Source organism: Herpailurus yagouaroundi, unplaced genomic scaffold, assembly GCF_014898765.1.
Source record: "Herpailurus yagouaroundi ecotype Mexico unplaced genomic scaffold, PumYag 29, whole genome shotgun sequence".
Taxonomy (NCBI): domain Eukaryota; kingdom Metazoa; phylum Chordata; class Mammalia; order Carnivora; family Felidae; genus Herpailurus; species Herpailurus yagouaroundi.
This window is the reverse complement of record NW_024412377.1, coordinates 60,492,359-60,516,546: the sequence shown is the minus strand read 5'-3', so window position 1 is coordinate 60,516,546 and position 24,188 is coordinate 60,492,359. Positions and strand designations below refer to the sequence as shown.

Sequence of the window (24,188 nt, the reverse complement as noted above, 5' to 3'; positions counted from 1 at the left end):
CTGCTCTTTCCCTCCCTCTTGCTCCCTGGGCATGCCCTCCCGGATAAAGGGTCAGCTTCTGATCCGGGGGTTATGTTTTCTTGGTTAGCGCTTCTCAAATTTTTATGTGCGTGTGAATCACCAGGGGCTCTTGTTAAAATGCAGTGCCAGTTCGGTGGGCCTGGGTGGAGCCCGGGATTCTGCATTTCTAACCGGCTCCCAGGGATGCCATGAGGAAGCTCTGCAGACTAGTCTAAATCGTGAGATCCTAGGGGACTCGGGCTATCATAATTGGAACCAGGAGTGGATTTAGGAAATACAGTTTCCAGATGGGGTTTTGGAACTACAGTGGCCTTGTGTCTAAAGGCAATAGGGACCTCACGGTAGGGGGGGGGGGGGGGGAATAGCTCCTAGCATGCAGTGATGTCATAATCCCTCTTGCTTCCACCCACAAAATGAGGTGTGGGTGGAGCATGGTATTGGGGGATGAGGCAACTGAGGTGCTGAACTAGTTCCAGAGTCGTGATAATCACAAAAACTGTAGGGGTGCCTGGGTGGCTCAGTCAGTTAAGCGTTCAACTCTTGATTTCAGCTCAGGTCATGATCTCAAGGGTCATGAGTTCAAGCCCCACATCAGGCTCTGTGCTGGCAGCACGGAGCCTACTTGGGATTCTCTGTCTCTTCCCCCCTTTTTCTCTGCCCCTCCCCTGCTCATGCTGTCTTTGTCTGAAAATAAATAAATAAAAACTTAAAGCAAAAATTAGAAAACAAAACCAAACCGTAGAGTAGGGTGGCTTCTTACCATGGCCCAGGAGATCTTCCAAATAGAATGTGGTGGGCTAGGACAGTTGCAGGCATGTTCTCCAAGTCTAAGTGCCTCTGCATTAGTTTCCTATTGTAATAAACTATCACAACTTAATGTCTTAACACAAATTTGTTATTTTAGATCTGTAGACCAGAAGTCTGGGCTAAAATCAGGGTATTGACAGAGCTGTGTTCCCTCCAGAGTCTTGAAGGGAACATCTGTTTCCTTGCCTTTTCCCCCTTCTAGAGGTTTCCAGCATCCCTTGGCTCATGGCCCCTTCATCCACCTTCAAAGCCAGCAATGGGCAATGACTTCATCTCACTCCTCATCCCCTGTCTCTCTCCCGCTGCCTCCCTTTTCTGCTTTTAAAGACCCTTATGATGACATTGGGGCCACCCAGGTAATCCAGGAGAACCTCCCTATTTTAAGGTGAGTTGATAAGCAACTTTAACTCCATCTGCAACCGTGGCTCCCCTTTGCTATATAACATATTTGTAGGTTCTGGGATTAGGGGGTGGTCATCTTTGGGGGACCATTATGCAGCCCCTGTGGGAGTTTTCAGAGACACTATTTCATGAAGTTGCAAAGCACACTGTGCTGAAATCAGGCCAGAGTCGGAGTACAAGGTTGAAAGAGTCTCACAGATACTAATGCAAAGCTTCAGCAAGTCTCCTGTGGTAGAGTCAGGGCGATGATAGGGAAAGAGCAGACCCTAGGGTCTGGTTTAGGACATGGGGTATATGAGCCTGAGGATCTTGAACCCTAACCTCCTGATGGACAGAAGCAGTCTCTTCTCTCTTGTCAGAAAGAAACAGCCTTCCCTCTCTTGGAGAGCTCACGGGCAGCACATGCTCTGCGGTTTGATGCTTATTCCTCTGGAAAACTGACGCCCCCTCCCCAGCCACCTCTCACCACCTCTACCTGGTAACCAGAGCCAGGTCCTGGCATAGCCTGAGAGGGGAACTATATGTCCTTCTTTGGGAGGGCACAGCTTATAAGCAAGGGATTAGGCATCGAACAGGTACTGGGAACATGCACAGGGATCGATCTGAGGGTGTCAAGGCTTAGGTGGTTGTATAAAATAAGGTTGGGTAGGAGAGAATTCACTAGCATAGGGCACTAGTTCCTTACTTTGGTTTCAGTGTACTGGTGAAAATATCTGGAGCTTGTTCTAACAGTTTTCGAAGATAGTTCCTTCAAGATTGAACTGATGGTGGCCCACAGTGAAAGGAGTGGAGATGCCGGAACTTCCTTGGCTTATTCAATGTTATTATTGAAGAAGGGGCCTGCCACCCCTCGCCCATGTGAGTGTCACCAATGTTTAGGTCTTCAGGGGTCAGGACATGCTGGGACATGCCATTGAATATACATGACAAGCTGTTGTATTTCACATTTCCTTACACTAAAAAAGAGGCATTGAAATTGAGGAGTCGTTTTGTATTTTTAGACATAAAAAAGTTGGGAATACTGCTTTAGACTATTCATCAAGTGACTTTGGAGTATGCCAATTTGAGCAGTGCCTAGAGCAAAAATAGTCCGCAGCAGGTCCAGGCTGTGGTTCAAGCAGTTCTGCCTCCAGAACCATACGACCCAGCAGGTCTGATGCTGCTGAATTATCGGTGGTAGACGTGGATGCCAAGTGGAGTCCCTGACAAGGGACTGCGACATATGATAATCACAGCACATACCTCTAGGAATCTAAAGCCAAGCTGTGTTCTCTTCAACCCTCTGTTTAAGAAATAGCTCCCAGAGTGCTACTGGGTCCTAGCAGAGGCTGAGCACCTCACTGGAGGACACTAAGTGACAGAGCAACTGGAGATGTCCATCACGGGTGTCCTAGGTATCTCAGAGTCATAATGTGGGTCAGCATGGCAAAAATCCGTCATATTATTAGAATCCCATGGTACCTACTTTTGCTTCACTGAGGTCTTTCCTTCAACCCAGACCTGTGGACCCAGGGAGGCGTTCCATATGGCCAACTTAAGGAGAGAGACAGGACTGAAGCCTTGTTTATGGACAGGGGGCCTGCTCTGTTGGTGCTAGGCAGGAATGGACCCATGGTGCTATCGATTTACCTAATAGAGGGAGGCATGAGCTGAGATAGACATTCATACTCCCGGGCAGTAGAACATGGTTTGGCTGGGTGGTCAGAGGACTGAAAAGAATCGTACTAGAAGATTGACTACTGGGATCTAGGGAGTAGGTACAGGCATAATCCAGCAGGAGTAGATTCAAAGCTTCCTTTCCACACTTTAATGCCCACCAGAAGGACCACTGATAAGGCAGACAACGATCGAGTGAATTGGATGACCAGTACTATCAGTCAGCCTTGCTCCTCAGCTATCACTTGCTTGCCCAATGGAGCACAGAACAAGCAGGCATGGAGGCCGTGCGTGGGTCCAACAACATGGTGTCCTTCTCATCAAGGATGATATAGTTGTTGCTACTGCTGAGTGTCCAGCCTCCAGAAGCGGACTGACATTGAGTCTGTGACATGGCTCCATTCCTCAGGCCGGCATGGTAACTCCCCACCACCTTCTACTTCCTCCATTCCCCTTCCCCCTTTATCACCACCCTAGGATTGCATAGCCCCCAAATACGGGTCATCAGTCATTGCCTAAGGATCTGTTTCCTTGGGAACTAGAGCTATGACTGGAAGGCAGAGGCACCCAGTGTTCAGAAGGAACAACAAACAGATGTGTTACAGGTTAGGAGGTCTGGAAGGCAGAGCCCAGCCTGATTTTAGATGCTGGGAAGGCAATTTGTTTCCATCAATTTCTCTACTCTTTGCTGATATAAGCCTAAAAGTCTGGAAGAAAGAAAGAAAGCTTCCACTCCCTACTTAGAGAGAAGGCTTAAAAATGCCCCTCCCCTAAGAAGAGTAAATAAACTTGGTGCCCTGGATCACATTAAAGTGTGAATGGTAGATATCAGCTCTGTCTCAAAGGCAGAGGGAGGGACAGCAGAAAGCAAGGGGTCTCTGGGTGCCTAAACAGAGGATGAGGGAGTGCCACCAAGAGGAGATTACCTACAAGGAAACCACTGAGTTAGGCAGGGCTGATTCTAGATGGAGTCCTGCTGATCACAGCTATGTGGCCTTGGAGAAGTCATTGAATTGTAGGATGAAAGGGTTGGATGAAATGATCTCCAACGGTCCCTGAAAACTCTCCATCAGGAAAGGAAAAGATGCATCAAGTGGATCCTTCCTCCCATCCCACCCACCCCACCCTCCCTCCCTGGGAGCTCTGAGGCATCCTCATGTCCTTCCTTGGCAGCCCTAGCTACTTTCTGACAGACCTTGCTTATAGTAAGGGAACATCCAGGGGCACAAGGACAGTTGTGCTGGACGCATAGCCCCCACCCTCACTTATCCTGGGAGCCATCATAGGCATTGTGGGGGAGACTTTCACAATGGGTATGGAACGTACACAGTCTGACACTGAGCTGAGGTTAAAGCCAGAAAGTGAACATATGGGTTAAGGTCACGAGGCTACAAGTGGACACAGCTGGCTGTGCCCCTCACTGGCTGGGTGACAAAGGCACACGGCTGGCTCCCAAGCCTGGGTTTCCTGGTTGGGATCCCATTGCCAACCTCATGGGATTGGTGTGAGGGTTTAAGAAAAGGATGCACGGGGTGAGTGTCTGGTAAATGGAAGCTATATCATTATTGTTATTCTTACTGCCGGCATTGCTGTTATTGCCACGTGACCACAACATCTGGAGTTGTCCTGAAAAAGCACCAAGTGGGCCATCAACCCGACGAGCGTCCTAACTGAGATGAGATTTGACACTCAAACTCTGTTTAACTAAGAATCCACGAATTTCACTGTTTGCCCCATTTCTATGGGACAAGGAGGAGTGCTCAAGACCCTTTCAGACTTCATAAAAACTCACAGATACTGACAGTTTTCAGAAAACGGAATTCAGAAATATTACCACCAGGGCCACACACTGTTGAGCCAGGAGAACAGAGTGATGGGATTTTTAGAGGTTAAAGCTGACTTGCTCGGGACACAGCCACAGTCTCTGCAAGATGCCTTGGTGAGAAACAACATCTGCAATTTCAAGGCAGAGGATCGTATCTGGTTTTCTACAGTCGTGGGGGAAGGGGGAAGGAGCCATTTTCTTGTCTGTATCAAGATTTTTTCCACTAGTAGTTGGAAGAGCAGACATTTGAAAGTTAAACGTTGGGATTTCACAGTTTGGACTGAGAAAAATCACACCTGGAAAGCTCAAGCCTATAACCTGGAGAGGAAAAGGGTGGAACAGGATTAAGATACAAGAAGGGACACACAAGCTCCAGTGTCCACACGTGAAGCCATGAGATGCCCAGGAGTGGTGTCCAGCTCCTCCACTTCTCGAGGATCCTCACTTCTTGCTCTTTTGGAAAGTGAATTCAGCCAGATTCCAAACCTCCAGGAGCTGCCTCCTTACCTTAGGGAGCGCACAATGCAGACAAAATGCCAACCACCACCATAATGGGACTTTTTGGACTGTTGAGGATATTGGAAGCTGGACCAGCAACAGGTCTGGGGCCTGTTGGCGAAGGGAACCGGGGGCCCCCAGGAAGAGACTGGGGTGGACAAAGGCTACAGGGACTCAGGCACAAAGGTGTCCAGCAGATAGCACAGGGTCATGGTTAAATGCCAAGCTTCCCACCTGGCTGCCTGGGTTTGAATCCCAGCCTTTCCACTTACCAAGTGGATGATGTTAGGTCACTTCATGCCTCTGTTTCTTCATCTGGATAATAATCATCTCCACCTCCTAAATCTTGATATAGGAAGTTAATTCTCATCATGTCTATAACACTGTGCTGGGGACAGTGGAGCTCAATCAATTGGAGCTCTTATTGTCATTCTCTCTCATCCGGGGACTCTTTCTCTAAGAAGTGAGTGCCCACCCCACGTCTCTAGATGGCTCTAGCTCTGAGCCCCATGTTGCCCTGCACTTAAGATCCACCCAGTACTGACATCTTTCCCAAATGGGGTCCTCAGCCTCTGCCCACCAAGACCTCTTCATGCACAGCTCCCTCGGGCTATGGAGGTGGGCCACTGCTCCCATGTTCTGCCCAGAGGAGCTCGTCACCTTCTTTGGGCCTCATCTGAGGAGCCCAGGATTACTCCAAGAAAAGCTACCCCTTCCGACCTGATGACAAAATCCAAAGGCCGGACTGTTAGCCCACTCTTTTCCTAACTCTTGACCATTTGGTTGCGTGGTTTTTCCATTCCTTTCCAGAAGAGGAGAAAGGTAATATGAAAATGACCTGAGGAAGATTGTGGCAGACTTTTCTGGCATCCCTACACCCAACATTCATGGAGAAGATTTCTTGGGGTGGCATGAATGAAGTGGGCAAATCCGGCACTAAGACAGTCTGGAGCCAGGCCCCTTAACGTCACCGCAGGCCCTGGGTGGCCTGCCATCCTCACCCTCTCCAGGCCTCAGAGATGCAGCTGGCGAATTACGCAACAAGGCGAACTGGCGTCATGAAACCATTTTTATTGTCAGTGAGAAACAGCAACGCTTCAGAGATGATCAGCTAGGAAAAACACTGGTTGGTTGTATTAAAAAATGTAAAGTACAAAACTATCATCCAAAAATAAAATAAAAGAATATTTAAAAGGCTTTTCTGTTAAGTGCTAGGACTTTGAAAATGAAATAAAAACACAGCTCCTTATACCTAAGAAACTGGGTTATGAAAAGATGCGCCGAGGATATTGGGGAGAGCACAGTGGGAGAAAGTGTCCTTGCTCGCTCCTTGTGACCACAGCCCACAATCCAGGCCGCAGCATCCTCACCCACCGCCTGGGTCGCAGGGGGCCAGATCAGCCCTTGCTTCCTGAGTGAGGGCGACTGGTAGGAGGTCTCCCCGCTGTGTGAGGCATCAGCGTCCCACCGTGTCTCTCTTCCTCTGGAAACTTCTCTCCCTGGCTCCCCATGTGTGGCCCTGGTCAGCAGCATCTCACAGGTCAGAGGACAGGAAGTCAGGGATCTGTTTGCCTTCTTCAGGAGGTTTGCTGGCCAGCTTTGTGGGAGAAGAAAACAAACACCATCCCATCCCAGGATGGGATTCTCATGAGCACCAAAGTGGGGCTCACAAGGATCCCTGCCCAAAACCCATGGAGTATGAGGGGCCGTGACCTTGAATGTGGCCAGACAGGCAGAACCCCACAGTGGTTAGAGCACAGACTTGGCTGCTTCATGCACTTACTTGGGCCAGTCGCTCACCTAACTCTGTGAGCCATGTAAAATCCTCACAGGGATGGTGGAAGGTCAGATTGGACCATGTCTGCAAAGTGCTTAGCGTGGTACCTGACTCACTGCATGCTCCCAGTAAACTCGGGATTATTATAGTAGCAGAGATCGGGTTTATATCATCTTGAGGATCAGAAGTGTCAACGGTACTTTTTTTTATCTAGAGTGAAGACTGACAAGTAACAACAGGAGATGGGACTTGAAAAGTCAGGCCTTGGAAACTAACTTTTAATTAGTAGGAGTTTGTAATAGAAGTTGAATAGGAAAGCTCTTCAAAGGAAAAAAAAAATTAAAAAGCACTTTCAGGTTCCAAAGAGAGCCAGCTGTTGTGGCTCTGACAGGCGTATTACCAGAGGGCGGTTTGGGGAAAGGAGGTCCCAGGGGCCCTGCTTATCCCCTTGGGACGTTCCTGCAGCCCAGCTGGGATCAGTCCTGCTCTGAGACCAGGGCCCAAGAGAACTACTGGCAGAAATGCATTCTGGCATTTCTGTCCCAAGCCCTGTGGGCCCTGACCATGCCTCCCTGGGAGGGATCACACGTGTGTGCACACATATACGTGCCTCCATTCCCACCCCCCATTTTCTCCTCTTTCTGTGTTGCTTTCCTCCTTTATCTCTCCCCATATACCCTTGTCTTTCCAGCCATCTGGGTCCTCACCATCGCCTTGAAGAACTGATTTACTTTCTTCCGTTTGAGCGTCTTCTTGTCACCCTCTGAGAGAGGGAAGAAGGTCTGGCTGAGGCGGGGGGACGCGTTGGCATCATCCATCCCAGGTATGCCCGCCACAGAGAGCGTGAGGGCTGGAAGGAGAGTGGAGAGTGGGGGTGAGTGGGTGGGTGGAGGAGAGGCGGTGCCCAAGAGGGTGATGTTGGCGAGGCGGAGAGGACACAGGCTGTGGGACAGAGTCCTGGGAGGACACATCACGGTGCCAGGCAGGAGGCGGGAGGCCTGCTTGCTGCCCTGAGGGGGCCTGTTGAAGCTGTCCTCTTGGCGAGGCTTGCCAACCCCACAGACAGGGGCCTGCCACCTGGCCTGATCCTTGCCAGGGCTTCTGTGCTGGAAACACAGTGCGGGGAGGTGAAGGCCCCTTGGCCACTGGGGTCCTGATTTCCTCAGGGGACGTGGCCTTTGGCCCCAAGGTGGGGAGACAATATGAGCTTTTTTCCTTTTTCTCCAAGGCAGGGGCTGGTAGACAGAACTGGTGGTTCCAGCTCCCAGCTTGGAGATGCACAGACCTGACAAATCAGCTACCTCTTGCCCCTCGGTTTTGATGTCAGCAAAATGGGGACAAGGGCACCAGCCTCCAGGGTATTGAGGTGCTGTGAGAAGGCGACGGTGGAATGGCTCTGTGTCCGGCCAAACAGAGTTAGGGGGCCGTCCTGCCTTGTGTGGCTGGGCGGGGGTTAAGGGCATGGTTCCAGGGACAGAGGGCTTGGTCTACACTCAGCCTCCGCCACTTCCTAGCTGCTGACATTCTCCGTGCCTCAGTTTCCTCATCCACACAATGGGGCTGATGACATTATCTCCATCATAGGTATGTGTTGAGGCATAAATAAAAGATGAAGAATTTAGCACAGGGAGGGCCTAGTGCTGGGCAGCACTCGAGAAATAGCAGGCATCTTTGCTGAGATCTGCCTGCTTAGTTCCACAGGGCAGTGCTTGTGTCTTGCTCCTCTCTGCCCTGGCCCTTGGCACAGGGAGCCTGGCCCAGAGTGGCTGACCCTTGAGACAGCTGCATGTCAGATGCAGCGACCCCAGGTGTGCCCACCCCGTCATGGCTATGGCTTCTGCTTTCTGCCAACTAGGAACGGTCATCCGTGTGCTGCTAACCTCCTCCCTGGATGACGAGTGCATGCTGGGGGATGTAGGTGGCAATTATGCATTAGACACTTGACCTCTATAAGATGTGCTGGAAGTTTCTGCAAGTTCCTGAAATAGGGCCCCAGGTCAAAAAAGGAAACACGGGGCTTCTGGCCTGTGGGGAGGCCTAGCTAACTGAGAGTGCAGGGCCACCCAGTGTGAGAATGGAGTCCCGGTGAGTCCCGAGGACCGAAGTGGCAACAGGCCTTTACCCCAGCCCCAGGTGCAGCTTCCCCTACAGAGCGGGTGGGTGTGGTGAGAGCTCAGAGGACAGGGGGCCTCTGAGCAGAGCCTCTTGCCCCCAGGATGCCTGGCCCCTTTGCCGTGTAGATCCAGTCTCCGCCCATCCTCCACCCCCAGGCTGGTGGCCCCACCATCTCTGTACCTTCTGGTGCTGGTGGTGGCAGGGTGCATACCTGGGATGGTGGGCATGGACTGACTGGCGAAACTCATCTGAGAGAGGATGGATGACCTGGGGGGAATGGCTGCATGCTCCGAGAGGTTGGTGTCACTCATGAACTCGTGCTTCCTGGAAAGCTGAATAAGTACACACACACACACACACACACACACACACACACACACCACAGAGGGTTAGCATTAGGCAGCTCTGTGCCTTGAAAAGTCAGTAACAAGGGCTTGGCAAGGCTTCTGTGGACCCAGCTGTAAGTTGATTTATTCTGTTATCTATCACTCCATGCCAGCCTGCCAAGTATGGTTGCACAGGTTGCACACTATACAACTCCAGGGTTTAGGGAGGCATTGAGGCATTCATTTAGACTATCATGTGAATGATACCCTCTAGAATTGTAAAACACAGAATACTTATTTCTAGTCTTCTCCTCTGGCAAGAGTAGCCTCTGGGGTCTACTGGGAAGTTTGCGGAGGGTCTTCTCTTTCCTGGGAGGCATCTCAGTCGGCCCTTTGCCCTTTCAGCTGCCACCCCTCCCTTGCCAGTACAGTTAACCCCTCTCCCTTTCCTAGGATCCAACAATGCCTTCAACAAACCTCTCTTTTAGGGGGCGAAACTAAGATTTGGACCCAATGACACCAAGTTTCATTATCAAATCGTTATAAGACAAAAACTCAGAGTCAGGGCAGTGAGTCCCTCTCTGTGTCCCCAGCTGGGCTTCTGGCTCACTGGAGGAGCCTAGGAGGGTCTGAGACCTCAGTGGTTGGAATGGCCCTGGGGTTGGTGACAGGGGGTGGACATGAAGAAACCCCTTGCCCAGCACTGGGAGGACAGCTTCTGTCCTGTCTCACAAAGCCCTGCACAGTCAGTGGTGGGAAAGACATGCACGGGCTGGAGTCTACTGGCCTGGGTTCAAATCCCGGTTCTGTCACGTCAGGCTGTGTGGGTACCCACAGGACTTGACCTCCCTGCTCCTCAGATACGGCCTCTGCATCACCCACCTCACTGCAGACGTGAGGCCTGAATGGGACCTCATCTCGGGCCCCCCCAGAGAGTACGGCTGCTGTGCAGCAGAGATGGGCTAACGGGGCTAGAGGCGACCTGCCGGTGCCGCTCACCCGCTTCAGGTCCGACTCGGCTGCTGCCTTCTCATCCGCAAACACCACGCTGCTCCTCTTGGCCCTCTTCTTGGACCTCCGCAGCTTGACTTCCGGCAGAGTGCTCCCCACAGAGATCGTCTCCGCCGGCTCTGCTCTTGGAGTCTTCGGAGGTGCCACCTCCAGGTCAAAGCTGGAGAACGGAAGGGACAGCGGTAGAAATTGCAGTGAGAGCGAGGTTCAGCGGAACTGCCTTGCAGGGACCCAGGCTGGCTGGGTTGTCACTGCGGGGGCAAGGAGTAGCTCAGCTAACCCGACAGAGTTCGGGGAGATGCTTGCTTAATTTGCAAACACTCAGAATGCAGAGTAAAACGAAACTGAAGGAGGTGAGCCGCAAGCCAGGGAGACTGGTGGTGAGGAGAGACACCCAGTTAAGGTGTGGGTCTGATTCAAATCCAGCACTGCCACCCTTTACTGAATGCCTTTGGGCAAATCACTCAGCCTCCCTGAGCCATTATTGCATGCGGAGTACTCGGCTCACGTTCTCATGTCCTTAGAGTAGTGGAGTTTGGGCTGGGTGGGGATGAGGCTCTAGGACGGTGGAAGGGGAGAGGCTTTTCTTGGGGTGAGGGAGCACCTCCCCCCGGCTGCAGAGGGATGGATGGGTGCAGGGAGATCAGCTCCGCGGTAGGGACTTGCAGGGACACAGCCCTGGCAGAGGTGAGGAGATGCCAGACTGAAGCAGGACCTGTGTGGGGCTCTGGCGGCACAGATTGCTGAGCTGGGAGAACGCCAGCCGCAGGTGAATCCTGCTGGGGACCCAGGAAGAGCCGTCTTGCCTCTCAGGCCTTGAATGACCCCCTATCAACGGCACCAACGACAGCCGTTGTGAGGGTTTTAGTGGTTGTGAGGGTGGTTGTGAGGGTTTTAGTGACTTCTTTAAAAAGAAGGGTTGGGAGGAGATAGAAAGGTGGCCTCTGGGACAGAGGGAGAAGTAGCAGGTGTTGTTGGGGGCCGAGGGGGCAGGAGTGCAGGGGGCTCCTGGGGCAGAGACTGACCTCTCAGAGGCGGTCTTGCTGGGGGTGCTGCAGTCAGAGTTCATGGACGCCATGGAGATGATGGACATCTGCCTGTAGGAGCGCAGCATGGACCGTGGGCGGCCCACTCGCCTGTCTTCAAAGTCGGGCTGCGGGTGGGGAGAACGGGGTGGTCAGCAGTCAGGCCCTCGGGCTGGATGGGCCAGGTAATGTGGCTTCCGCCTTCCCGCTGCCTCCTGCACCTGAACAGGGCAGGGCTGCAAGGCAGATCAGGGCATCAGGACAAAAACTCCTGGCTGGCTGAAGCTAGGTGGTGGTTGTTTTGGAAAAGAATTTGGCTGGCCTTCATTCCTTGTTCCTGGGAGGTGACCTCTTAACCCTTGCAATTTGTCCCAGTGACAGGAGTGTCATCGTTCCTTGTGGTGGCCCCTTGATGAGCAGACTCAGGCTGAAGGCCAGGCCAGAGAGACCAACCATGTGGTTATAGGGTGGGGTGGTGGGGGGCGGCTTTGAACCAGGTGATGGAAGTTCAACCCTAGGGAGGGGAAGGGGCTAGAGACTGATTTCCGTCATGTGGCCAATGAGTCACCCCATCATGACTATGTAATAATAAAAGCTTTCAACGTTTAGGCTAACGTGAGTTTCCTGGTAGGTAATCACACATCCGTGTGCTGGGAGGGTAGGAAGGGTGATGCATCCTGAGGGCATGCAAGCTGTGTGTTTGGGACCCTCCCAGACCTCACCCTGCGCATCTCTTCATTTAGTTGGTCCTAATTTGTATTCTTTATAGCAAAACTGTAATCATAAGCATAGCGCTTTCTTGAATTCTGTGAAATTCTGCGCACCTGAAAAGATAGAGGGAGCCCCCAAATTGGTAGCCAGTCGGTCAGAAGTGCAGGTGGCCTGGGAACCCTGGTGTCAGAAGTAAGGGGATTTTGTGGAGGAAGTTGTCCTTAACCTGTGAGGTGTGACCTGAGTAGGTGACATCAGATTGCACTGCACTGTCCTGTCATTGTTGAAGGACACAACCTGTTTCCTGAGAAGCTCCTGGGCCAACAGACAAGAGACCCAGACTTACCTCTATGCTCTTTGAGCAGCTCACTTCCCCCTCCGGGCCTCAGTTTTCTCATCTATAAAATCCGAGGGTTGACCCCATGGCCTCTAAGAGACTCCACAGCCTTGATGTTCTAGGACTCTACTTTCTGGGGGAGGAGGATCGAGATGTCCCTATGAGCACCAGGCCATTGGCAGCTTTATGTCACAGAGCTTATTAGTGGCCCAAAGCACTGGCTTTGGAGGCCAACAGAGCCTGGTGAAAATTCTCACCTGCTAGGTAGCCTTTGGTGAGTTACTTAACACTTCTGAACCTCCAAGAGAGATGCAAGGAGTTGAGAATCATTCCTACTTCCCAGGCGCATTGTGGGGATTAAACGAGTAGTGTCATGTGCTGACACCAAACTGGGCACACCCTAGGTGCCTCCGCAGGCAGTGTGGCTTCTATTCTTAGCATAGCCCCTCAGTGCTAAGGGCTCACTTTGAACCTGACATTTACCTGGGGGTGACTGTGAGGGACCAAGGTTACAGGAAGGCTCCCCTGGATCAGGTTCCTTGCTGGATCCCTGCCAGCCACAATCCCCATGGCTCCCCACATCCCTCTCCTCACCCCTCCCAGCCACAGGGACCACCCGTACCATTTCTCGGACACCATACTCCTTCTCCACCTTCAATTTCAGGTTCTTGAAGCATTCTTCCATCCGGTCATGGAAAGGCCGCAGATTCTCTGACACTCTTTTCTCATGGATTTTGATCCCAGCTCCCAGGAAAGGGATCTAGAGGGAAAGGCAGTACATGGTGAGCCACAGGCTGGTCCCTGGCTGCAGCCTGGGACCTGGACCATATGAAGGTGGCTGAAGCCAAATCAGCCTGCTCAGAACTCGTGGAGGGCACTAGAGTCTCTGAGACCTTCACACAGGGTCACCAGCCCTGGGACGTAGGGTATCTGGGGCTATGCTGGGGTTGCTCTGGGAGGGAAGAAAGACCTCAAACTGCCCTTGCCCCTAAGAAGGTCGGAACCCCATTAGAGGCTGTATGTTTAGGCATGTCTCCCCCTTATGAATCTACTAAGGGGCAGAGTGTGGGGCCAGCAGGGAGGAAGCTCTGAGGCTCTGATGTAAAACCTTGCCCAGGAAGCTCTGGGCATTGGAAAAGGGAAATATGAGCATCAGACGCTGGAAGATAGAAGAAAAGAAGAGCTGAAAGGAAGAGGAGGAGTGACACAGCCTCATCTTAGAACACGGCGGTCCCATTAGAGCTACGTGGCTGCTGAAGAAAGATACGGAAGCGCTGATGTCCTAAGGTACCAGCCAATAGGGAATTTTTAAAAAGTGATGCAAAATCCTTGGGAAGATGGGGGAGGACGAGGTGGCAGATGTGAGGGAGTTAAACTCATTCATCAACAAGAGAGGTCAATGGGATGCTGTCTAAATGGCAGTTAGAAGGAGGAGTAGCTGAGCCACGGTGACCACTACTAGAAGAAACAGCTGGGAAAGTTAGCAGTGTGGTCCTGGGAGACATAACTAAGGCTGCAAAGACGTGGAATATAGATTATTTTGAAGAAAAGCAATTAACATTTCCATGATGCAAGGAGTTGAAAATCATTCCTAATTCCCAGGCGCGTTGTGGGGATTAAACAACGAGTAGGTGTCCATGATGGCGACATAAAGACATTCTGCCTCCTTCTCCGGGAGGCACCCTTGAAAGGACAAGATGAAGGAGTTACTAGAATCTGATCTGACCTACAACATGGCCAGTGGATGGAGGATGGCAGCTCGCCTTCCAGAGCAGTGGAGGGAGAGTGACAACAAGAGGCCAACCTGCCTCTAGAAACCCAGGAGAAGCTTAGGCATTGGAGGCACCAGGTACCCCGGAAAAGTTAGGGTGACTCGAGGAGCCGAACACAGAGGGATAGATTGAGATTCTGTGACAGCAGCAGTCAGGTCTCCAGGTCCTCACCACTTCACCCTGTAGCCAAGTGCCGTTTTCTCATTTCCCCAAGAAGAAGGGGCTTTCCTTCAGAACGATTAGGACAAGGAGTACTGGGCTCAAGGGTACCAGGCACAACAGAAGTCAGGGATGACGAGCCACACTGAAAGCAGGGGGTGGAAGGGAAGTCGGCACGCTGGTAGTCAGACCTTTACTCCAAGTCACAAACTCCAGCAGCATAGTCGCCAGGATGATCTCTCCTATGTTTGAGAGAGTTCTCCCTGGAGAAAGTGAATGGCCCGTTATACAGACATTTGTGGACTGCTCCGTTACTATAGAATGATGCCATCCAGTTGACAAAGGCATCATCCATGTACCCAAGGCTTCACTTAGCTCTTTAGTGCTGCAGTCCCAACTATGAAGATCACCAGACATTGAAGGAAACTCTCTAATATGAAAGACCGAGATCCGAACCAACAGACAGGAAAGAAAACAAAAAGGAAGGAATGAAAAAAAGGAGGGGAGGAAGGGAGGAAGAAATGAACGAACTTGAAGAAAACAGGGAGGGTGAAGAGGGCCTAAGAAACATTATTTTACAAAGTTTACTAAGTATGTAGAAACAGAAGAGATCCTCCATCCATGAAATAAGAAATATTTTATTAAAAAAAGAAGAATGATAATAGAAATACCACATATAAAAACTAATAATATATAAAGAATGAAGGTAAATTTATAGCTTTAGTTTTACCTATTAAAAAGGACAAAAAAATCAATGATCTAGGCATCCATCCCAAAATATTAGTAAAAGAACAGCAAATTAAACCCAACAAGAGTAGAAGGAAAGACATTGATAAAAGTGAGAGTAGGCCTGAATGACAAAGGAAACAAACTTACAGCAGAGAGGACTGACAAAGCCAAAGCTGGTTCTTCGGAAAACTGTTTCTTGGTATTCAGGAAGGCGAAAGATGCCTGACCTGGAAATTCTAGTACCAGATATATGCTGAGGGAAGTGAGTACTTATGTTCACCAAAAGACACGAACTAGAATGTTCTTTGCAACTTTATTCATACTACACAAAACCGGAAAGCAACCCAAATGTCCACCAACAAGAGAATGGATAAATAAATTGGCATATTATTCAGTATGTTGTATATTCATTCAGTGGATGAGGGAAACAAAAACCACAAACTTCTGATATTTGTAACAACCTGGATGAATGTCAAAGGCGCTGTGTTGAGCAAAAGAAGCCAGACTCACAGTAGTACATACTGTGTAATACCATTTATATAAAGTTCAAGAACAGGCAAAACCAACCTATGCTGATAGAAGCTTGGCTGCATTTGCCAGAGCTACATATTCTCATATACTATAAGCGACTCAGTGCCTAGGCACACACCCAACAGAATTTATGCATATGTGTGCCCAAAAGACACATATAAAGATGCTCATTCCTTGTAATAGCCCCAAATTACAATCAACCTAAATCTCCATCAGTTGAAAAATAAATACATTTTGATATAGTTACATCATCCAGCTGTACAGACTATTGCACATCAGTGAAAATGAGGGGTGTCTGGGTGGCTCAGTCAGTTGAGTGTCCGACTCTTGATTTCAGTTCAGGTCGTGATTCCAGGGTCATGGGATTGGCCCCATGTCAGGCTCCATGCTGAGCACGGAGCTTGCTTGGGATTCTCTCTCTCTCCCTCTGCCCCTCTCCCCTGCTTGCACTCTCTATCTCTAAAATAAATAAATAAATAAGTAAATAAATAAATAAATAAATAAGGGGTGCCTGAGTGGCTCAGTCAGTTAAGCGTCCGACTTTGGCTCAGGTCATGATCCCACGGTTTGCGGGTTCGAGCCCCCCGTCGGGCTCTGTGCTGACAGCTCAGAGCCTGGAGCCTGACTTGGATTCTGTGTCTCCCCCTCTCTCTGCCCCTCTCCTGCTTAGGCTCTGTCTCTCTCTGTCTCTCAAAAATAAATATAAAATTTTTAAAATAAATAAACAAATAAATAAATAAATGAAAATGAATGAATCATAGCTATATACAACAAGATGAATGAATTTTTCAACCATAACATTTAGCAAATAAGTTAGACCCAAAAGAATGCATACTGTGTGATTCCATTTATATTATAGGCCAAAAATCGGCAAAAGTAAACTCTAGTGTTTAGGAATGAGTGCTTGAGTGATGAAAACTATTTTTTATTTTATTATTATTTAATAATAATAAAATAATGTCTATCTATTTATTTATTTATTTATTTATGTAATGTTTTATTTATTTTTGAGAGAGCGAGCAAGTGGGAGCGGGGAAGGGGCAGAGAGAGAAGGTGACAGAGGATTTGAAGAGGGCTCTGTGCCAACAGCAGGAAGCCCGATGCCTGGCTTGAACTCACAAACCATGAGATCATGACCTAAGGTGAAATTGGATGCTCAGCCAACTGAGCCAGCCAGGCTCCCCGAAAACTATTTTTTAAAAAGCAAGGAAATGATTACTTCAAAAGCTGGGTAGTGGTCAGCCTTGGGGAAGATTAGCAATGACTACAATCTGGGCTTATAGACACAAGCTGGCTTCTGGGTGCTGGCAGAATTTTATTTCTTCACCTGGATGGTGGTCAAATGGATATACATTTTGTGATAAATCACTGTGCTGTATATTTTTGCTATGCATATGTTTTATATGTAATATTTCACAAAACATTTAAAGGACAAATGTACTGTAGACATCTTTCCATGCCAGTAAATATAGAGAAAAGCTTTACAAAGAAGAAAAAATTAAGCAATCAGTCTAGAGACCTGTGAAATCTTGAACACAAAAAAAGTGCTTGGAAGGCTCTGGCTTTTGTTGTGTTGCTAGACTAGGTACAAGGACATTCCCTTTTGAAATCTACAGTTCTCTGACTTTGAGGAAAATCCAAAGTGTATCTGGCTTTGTGAAACCAAGATCCAATTTAGAATTAAGCTCCAAGAGGGCAAGGAGCAGGCCTAGATCTGTCCAGCACTATTTCTATGGCTGGGCACACAGTAGGATCTCAATAAATATAAGGTACAAGAATGAACAGAACACACAAGGAAGAGCTAATTCGCTGTATGTAGTATTGTTAGCAAGGCTGCTTTCACCCTGGCAGGGCAACATCTTTGAGTGTAAAGTGCCCAAAGTTAGGGTACCTGGACTCTGGGAGGGAGGGACGTGGCCCCCTTGGCAGTACTCAGTGGGGAGGGGCCTCTGCAACATGGTGGTTCACTGGGGGCGGGGGTCTGTGCTTTGGAGGAAGTGGCCACTAGGGGGTGTTGTCTGAAGAGCCCAAGCTAATGCTTTCGAAGTCTTCTGTCTTGGTAGTGTCTGCCCATTAGCTCCAAGACTTTGGTAGAATTGTTTTTAGAAGGCACAGCCTGGAACTAGCTGTGCTGTGAGGCTGAGGTTCATGCTTTGGGTGTGGTGGGCACAACATGGAGGATCCATTACCAGGTGATAAGACCTGCCCAGGGAGAGGCCCAGGGCAGTGTTACGGTTGGAGAATGACACCCAACACACAAAAAATTTGTGTGACATGCTGGCCCTCCCTAGGGCATCCCAGAAATACCTGAGAAAGGGGACTAATCAAAGCCAGGCCTTCCTGATTCCCGGGTTGGCGGTGTGAGTGGGAGCTACCATTATTTGGGTATTAAAGACCATGATGACCCCAGAAAGCTGGGGATCTTGGGTATGTCTGGGTTTCACAGGTGGCACAAGGTAAGAAGGGAGAGAAAATTCCAGACACACAAAATGCATTCAGGAAACTGTGTCTGTGCAGCACTCGCTGTTTCATTTTTAAAGCCTCTCTTTGCATAAATTGGCAGAGGCAGAGAAGGACCTGAATTAGGAATCCTTATTTTAAGAAAAGAGGCTGCACCCAATGCTTCTCATTCCCTGATTTCCCTAGAGTAACAAAAACTCCCTACCACAATAGCTTGCTTTTCTTTGCAGGGTGACTGGCAAGAAGGGAGGGAGGGAGGACAGGCAGCTGCAGACAGCTGCCCCCTGCTCCCTGTGCCTCCCTCCAGCTCCTGCCCTCTGGAGCCCACCTGGTGTTCTGGGTGCTGAGTGCTCCCTGCAGAGCAGGCTGAAGTGCAAAGAGGGAGAGCCTTGTCCTTTGAAGGCCTCTGGTGGGGGGGGGGGTTCTGGTGGACTGTTTCTTCTCTAGGGAGTGAGAGCGAGGGGGAGAGAGAAACAAAGGGAGAGAGGGAGGGAGAGAGAAGGAGGGAGGGAGGGAAAACACAGGAGAGGGAGCTGGAGAAAGGCAGGGAGAAGGAGGAAGGGAAGTGGGGAGAGAAGAGGAAGGGAAGGAGAGAGAGGAGTAAGATGTGAGGGGCAGAGGGAGGCAAAAGACAGAGAGAGGAGGGATAGAAGCCGAAACATCTATGAGAAAAAGGGACAGATGCGCAGGAAGAAAGAGATAGAAAGAAGGAGATCATGGAGGGAGGGGGCGGGGTGCCAGGAGAGAAGGGATGGAGGGGAGACAAAGACAAGCAGGCAGAAGGAAGGACAGGGCCATCCAAGTTTTCTGGCTTGGCTCTGGAGGTGCAGAATGCAGGCTCTTTGACCCAAACCCCACCAGACAGAGGCCTCAATTATTTTCCAAACCTGGTAATCCATCTGAGCATTATCTGCCACAAACTGGGTCAGCTTTAGCAGGAGGAGAAGTACGTGTGGGGGGCCCAAATCTACTATCTGATTGGCGTGTGCCAGGTGGGGGGGTCCTGGCTTTCATTTCAGTCCCACAGGGATAAGCCACCTCCTCTGAATTCAACATCCATCCGATAGAGCAGCGTTAGCATCATGCAGCACAGCATCACTGCCCAGCACCCCAAGGGTGCAGTGGCCCCAAATCCCCGTTCCAGGATAAGCCTGCTTGTGTGAGATGTAGATTCAGAAGAAGGGCTGGAAGTCAAGGGACAGGAGAAGAGGTTAACCTAGGCCACGCCAGCCAGAAGCTAGCAAGCAGAGGGCAAGGGAGTCGGAACAGGACAGAAAGCAGGCAGGGCGACCCCGCCCCAGTCCAGCTACACTTTACCTGCCATGCAATCAGGTCCTTGAGGCGGCTCAGTTTTTCCTGGTCCTCAGGGTGATCCCTCGTGTACTCCTCTGTGAAAAAGGCCTGGGGAAGACAGGCAGGAAGTTTGGATTTCCTGTTCATTTGGTGTGGACCCCAAAACCAATGTCTCTGTTACTGTGAGAGGACTCCATGTGAGGGGGGCAGGCATGAGGTCACACGTATTTGGATGGGACAGGGACCTGTAGGGACTGACACTGTTTCCTCTTCTTAGAGGCTCAGATCAGAACCCATTGGGCAAGGGCCACAAACCCCAGGGAAGGAGTTCTCCAAGTCTCCCTGGAACGGAAGCATCAGCCTCAGTTGGGAATCTGTCAGATGTACAAATTCTTGGGTCTCACCCAGACCTACTGAATCAGAACCTCTAGGTGGGGTGGGTGGGGATGTGGAGGAAGAAGCCCCGTAGGAGATTCTGATGCTGCTTCAAGTTTGAGAGCATTGCCTCAGGGAAGAGAACTCAAAGAGTTATTTCACCCGTGGTGCTCCAGCTGGCCTTACCACCTCCCTGTGTGTGCCCTTGCCCGCACCCCCACCCCCCAGCTCTTTCTGAGACTTATGTCCTTTGCGTATGTGCACACACACAGACATATATTATCACCTCTCAAGGCTAAACAAAGGGTTACTGATGATGACTGATGGGGTATCCCAGGGTGGCTAGGAGGACTGCTTGTGTGACTGGAGTTACTGTCCCTGAATTAGACTTCTGCATAGTTTTCTTAGTTTTATATCAGTGGAGGACACAGAAATAGGGAATTCTTTATGAGATATATTGGAATGAGGCATTCATTTTTCCATCTGTGCTATTAATGTCTGTACTAGGTAAAAGCACAATAAGGACTTTTTATTCTACTTTAGTGCTGGGAAAAGCTCTGTCCCTCTCCTGAGAAACTGGTATTTTCCCCAGTGGAAAATGTGACTCATAGAATTATTGGCATTTCCCTTTTTGCCATGGATACCAGGAGGCTCAAAAATAAAATCGGTGGCTAAAATGTGTAGGTATCTCTGGAGGGACCTTATGATCTGGATACCTAGATTATAACTCCCATTTTGGAGTTGATCTCCTCTCTTTTCTCTATTTTCACAGATCCTGGGTTTCATTTATTTCCATTTGTTGAGGTCATTTTAATCATCTGCGGAAGAGATAGATTCACACAAAGTGGCATGCACTTTGATTTGTGGCTCCTGTACTTTTGCGATCTGGCTCAGATCCAGAGCCTTTCACCGATGGAGGTGCCTGGATGTGCCCAGAGGCACAGGGGATCCGTGTGATCCCTACTCCTTCCTGCCACAGCAGAGTGTAGCACTGAGGCTGGAAAGGAGATGAGAGAGGGGCCGTAGAAACTCTGGAAGACGTATGAGGTCTGCCAAGCTGACAAACAGCTACAGTAAGATAGTGACAGGCAGTTACATCTTCCCCCCGGGGCCCTCCTGCCACTGCTCTGTCGCCACTGGGGCCTAAACAGCAGCCCTCACCTTCTCGTACTTGGCGAAACCTCCCATGACAGCAGGGTCCACGATCCCATTCAGGAGCATGGACAGTGGGTTAATGGGGAGGCTTTCGTCACTCTGGTACTGGTTGATCATCATCAGGATCTTCTCATTGGCTGTGGACATGGTTTCGATGGCATTCTCCAGAGGACTAATTGTGGTCTGTTGAAAACGAGATCACCAAGAAGAAAGAGCCTTAGCAGGTCGCTTTAAAAACAGATAGAATTATTGGTATTGATTTCAACCGGGGTTGGAATTCAAATGAAGCAATGCTCCCTGAGGGACTGTAACAGGCTCTTGTTATAATTAGTGAGCTCTAGGGGCTGTCTTCTGTCTGGGGAGAGACAGGCTAACTTTCTGCTTAGTGAGAAAGGCATTTCCCCGGGGAGGTAGAGGCAGGAAGTCTCAAGCTCTGGCTGGGGTTTCAGAAGCTGGGTGTGCTCTCGGGAGAGTTTTCTCTTCTTATTACCTGGGCGAAACACGCTCCAATTCAACCCATCCGGTATTGGTTGTCCGCCTACTATGTGTGAGCTATTAGCTGTGTGAGCACCTGGTGATGTGATCACACAGCCTCGCCCATAGTAGGTCCTAAGATTGTTGTATAAAGGGTCACTGCTCCAAGGCAGGTTCAGTTTAGATGAGAAGATAAAACTAACCCCCTTTCCAACACCTCTTTAGAAAGCATATAAACAGAGTGCCATCAAATGGGAACTGGCAAAACAGTGCGGTTTTCAAAAGATGGGATCTGGAATACAAAACTAAGCACAGGGGTCTGTACACTTTTTCTGTGAAAGGGTCAGGCAGTGGATATTTTAGGCTCTGCTGCAAGGATACGACCCTGCCCTTGCAGGGAGAAAGCAGCTTCAGGCAATATGTAAATGAATGAACCTGGCTGTTTCAATAAAACAGGTGCAGGTGGGATCCTGCCCACAGGCCATAGTTTGTGGACCCTTGAACTAAACAAAGTAAAGCTGAGTATAAATCTCAGCTCTGCCATTTTTTTCGAGCTGTGTTACCTGGGGCCAGTTTCTAACCTTTCTGAGCCTTGGTTGACTCCTTGGTAAAATGAGGATAAGAAAACCCGCTTCAGAGAGTAGCTGGTAGCCGTTGTTATTAAGTCTTGTCGGTGTTAGGACAGAGACCGGCAGTCGTCCTCAGAAGGGAAGACTTGTCAGCAGGGCAGGGTAGAGGCTGGACAAAAGGGCCAAGGAATTGGAGAAGACTTCTTGGAAGAAGGGACCCTACATTTTATCATCTGTGAGATGATGGTGATATAGTCGCTGCCTCACTGGGAAGTAGCAAAGATTGTTTTAGATAATACAACACTTGACTCGTAGCAGAATTCTTTAAAAATGGGCACCTGCTAGTTATAACTACTGTGTATATGAGAAGGGCAGAACCAGCCTCTACAGCCATGTTCTTGGTCATCCTCTTAAACCATTTCCTTGGATCTGTGAAATCCGAGCCTCTTACCCCCGTGTTTCTGAACCTTTGTGAGGATGACTGCCCTCTGCAGCAAAAAAGGGTAGATGCCACCTCTGTTTCTTTCTGCCCCCTGCCACATCACATTGGCACAGTCAACATTCAGACACACACACACACACACACACACACACACACACACACACATGCTCGTGCGCACACACAAACACACATATGAGGGAAATGAGGTGAAGGCTGCTCGTGTTGGTGGGGGCTGCAGTCCATATGCCACAAGCTGCACCCCTGGGTCTCATTTCGGTGCAGCACACAGACCAGCCCCACAAGGGTTTTACAAAGCTGAGGTCTAGACCGAGTTCTAAGGAAAATCTGTCAGGACCACTTGGATTCAGCCCAGCACCACACCTGGATTTCAACAATAGCCTGGCATGTCTGAAACACGCAGGCTTTAAGGTGAGTTATTAAAAATGGAAAGTCCTATTGATTGGCTTTTCCCCTCATTTCTGAAGCTATTTTTGAATCCCTAAGTCTTTAGCCTCATTATAACCATCAGGAACAGAGAATGAGAATGAACATTCTTTGGGTTTCTCACCTACGACTGAATATACAGCTCTCGCAGAGTTATGGGGTTATGTATTTGGTGGGAGGCCTGGATGTCAGGGGCTGGTAACAGGAATAAAAGCATTGATCATGATAATGGAGCCGGCTCCATTTACTGATTGCCTCCTATGTGTCAGCCCAGGCTGGGCTTATAACACTCTCGAACTTTCCTTTTGTTCCCCCCACAGCAGGTCAGCAGGTCAGGTCACTTGCCCCAGGGCAGATGACTGCAGAGCTGGGAGGAAGCAGGGACAGGGGTGTTCCTGATTCCAAAGGTGAGCTGCTCCCACCACAGACAGCTCACACTCTGCTACCAAACTTGCCTTAAGTTCTCTGTTAGGATGCAGTCAGCCTCTTGGATCGCTGGACACTTTTCTAAGCTAAGCCTTGCTTTCCTTTTCTGCAGTGTAGTGCAGCATAGTTGTGTAACAGTTGCCCAACTTGCTGTGAGTTGGGCAATAAATTATCAGGGAGAAAATACTTTGGAAACAGTTTCAAGGGGGAGAAACATCAGCCAAAAGATGAAGTGATGGTAATCCCTTGCGATCGAGTGGCTGAATTCCATATTCTTCAAAGGCGTTTCTCTCATCTCACCCTCCTAAATCCTCTTAGGAAACCCATGAGCTGCATGAGACGCATAATTTACTCCTACCACTGATTACTTTGACACTTCAAGTCCCACTCTGGACTTCAGTGTTTTTATAAGCAAATAAAGGGACTGGACAAAAACCAGGAATGGCTTTGCACACTGGAGACGGATAGGCCAATCTGGGCCCGGAGAAATCTATCATTTAGCCAGTATGTGAGTTCTCATTTTTAAAAAAATTAATTCACCTGGAGGGAGCTTGCCACAGCTTCTGCCACTCCCTGTTGTCTTGACGTCACTATTTTACATGCTTACATTATACTCCTGGGTTCTGAAGGCTTTTGATTTTGCAGCTCTTGGACTAAATGACCTCTAAAGTACCTTTCAGTTCTGCAATTCCACGGTTTTTTAATCTCTATTTTGCAGGTGATAAAAACTAAAGCCCAGAAATATAGTGTTTGTCCAACATCACATAGCTTGTTAATGCCTGAGTTGAATATGGGTCTCTGATCCCCAGATTGGGGTGACTTGTAAAGACTGCATGTTTTCAGGGCCA

At 49.5% G+C, this 24,188-nt stretch overlaps 1 protein-coding gene across 1 annotated transcript in view; it reads right to left on the bottom strand.

Moving 5' to 3' along the window:
- Nucleotides 1–6,260: 6,260 nt before the first annotated feature.
- The window catches only part of DOCK2 (dedicator of cytokinesis 2), a 418,809-nt gene continuing 400,881 nt past the window's right edge, over nucleotides 6,261–24,188 (bottom strand). The window contains exons 45-52 of the mRNA XM_040444509.1: nucleotides 20,992–21,168; nucleotides 19,480–19,563; nucleotides 13,134–13,271; nucleotides 11,464–11,591; nucleotides 10,427–10,598; nucleotides 9,313–9,433; nucleotides 7,694–7,836; nucleotides 6,261–6,806 (exon numbers count right to left, since the gene is read on the bottom strand). Coding sequence (XP_040300443.1) covers nucleotides 6,744–6,806; nucleotides 7,694–7,836; nucleotides 9,313–9,433; nucleotides 10,427–10,598; nucleotides 11,464–11,591; nucleotides 13,134–13,271; nucleotides 19,480–19,563; nucleotides 20,992–21,168 — 1,026 coding nt within the window. The 3' untranslated portion in view covers nucleotides 6,261–6,743. The remainder of the gene's footprint in view (nucleotides 6,807–7,693; nucleotides 7,837–9,312; nucleotides 9,434–10,426; nucleotides 10,599–11,463; nucleotides 11,592–13,133; nucleotides 13,272–19,479; nucleotides 19,564–20,991; nucleotides 21,169–24,188) is intronic.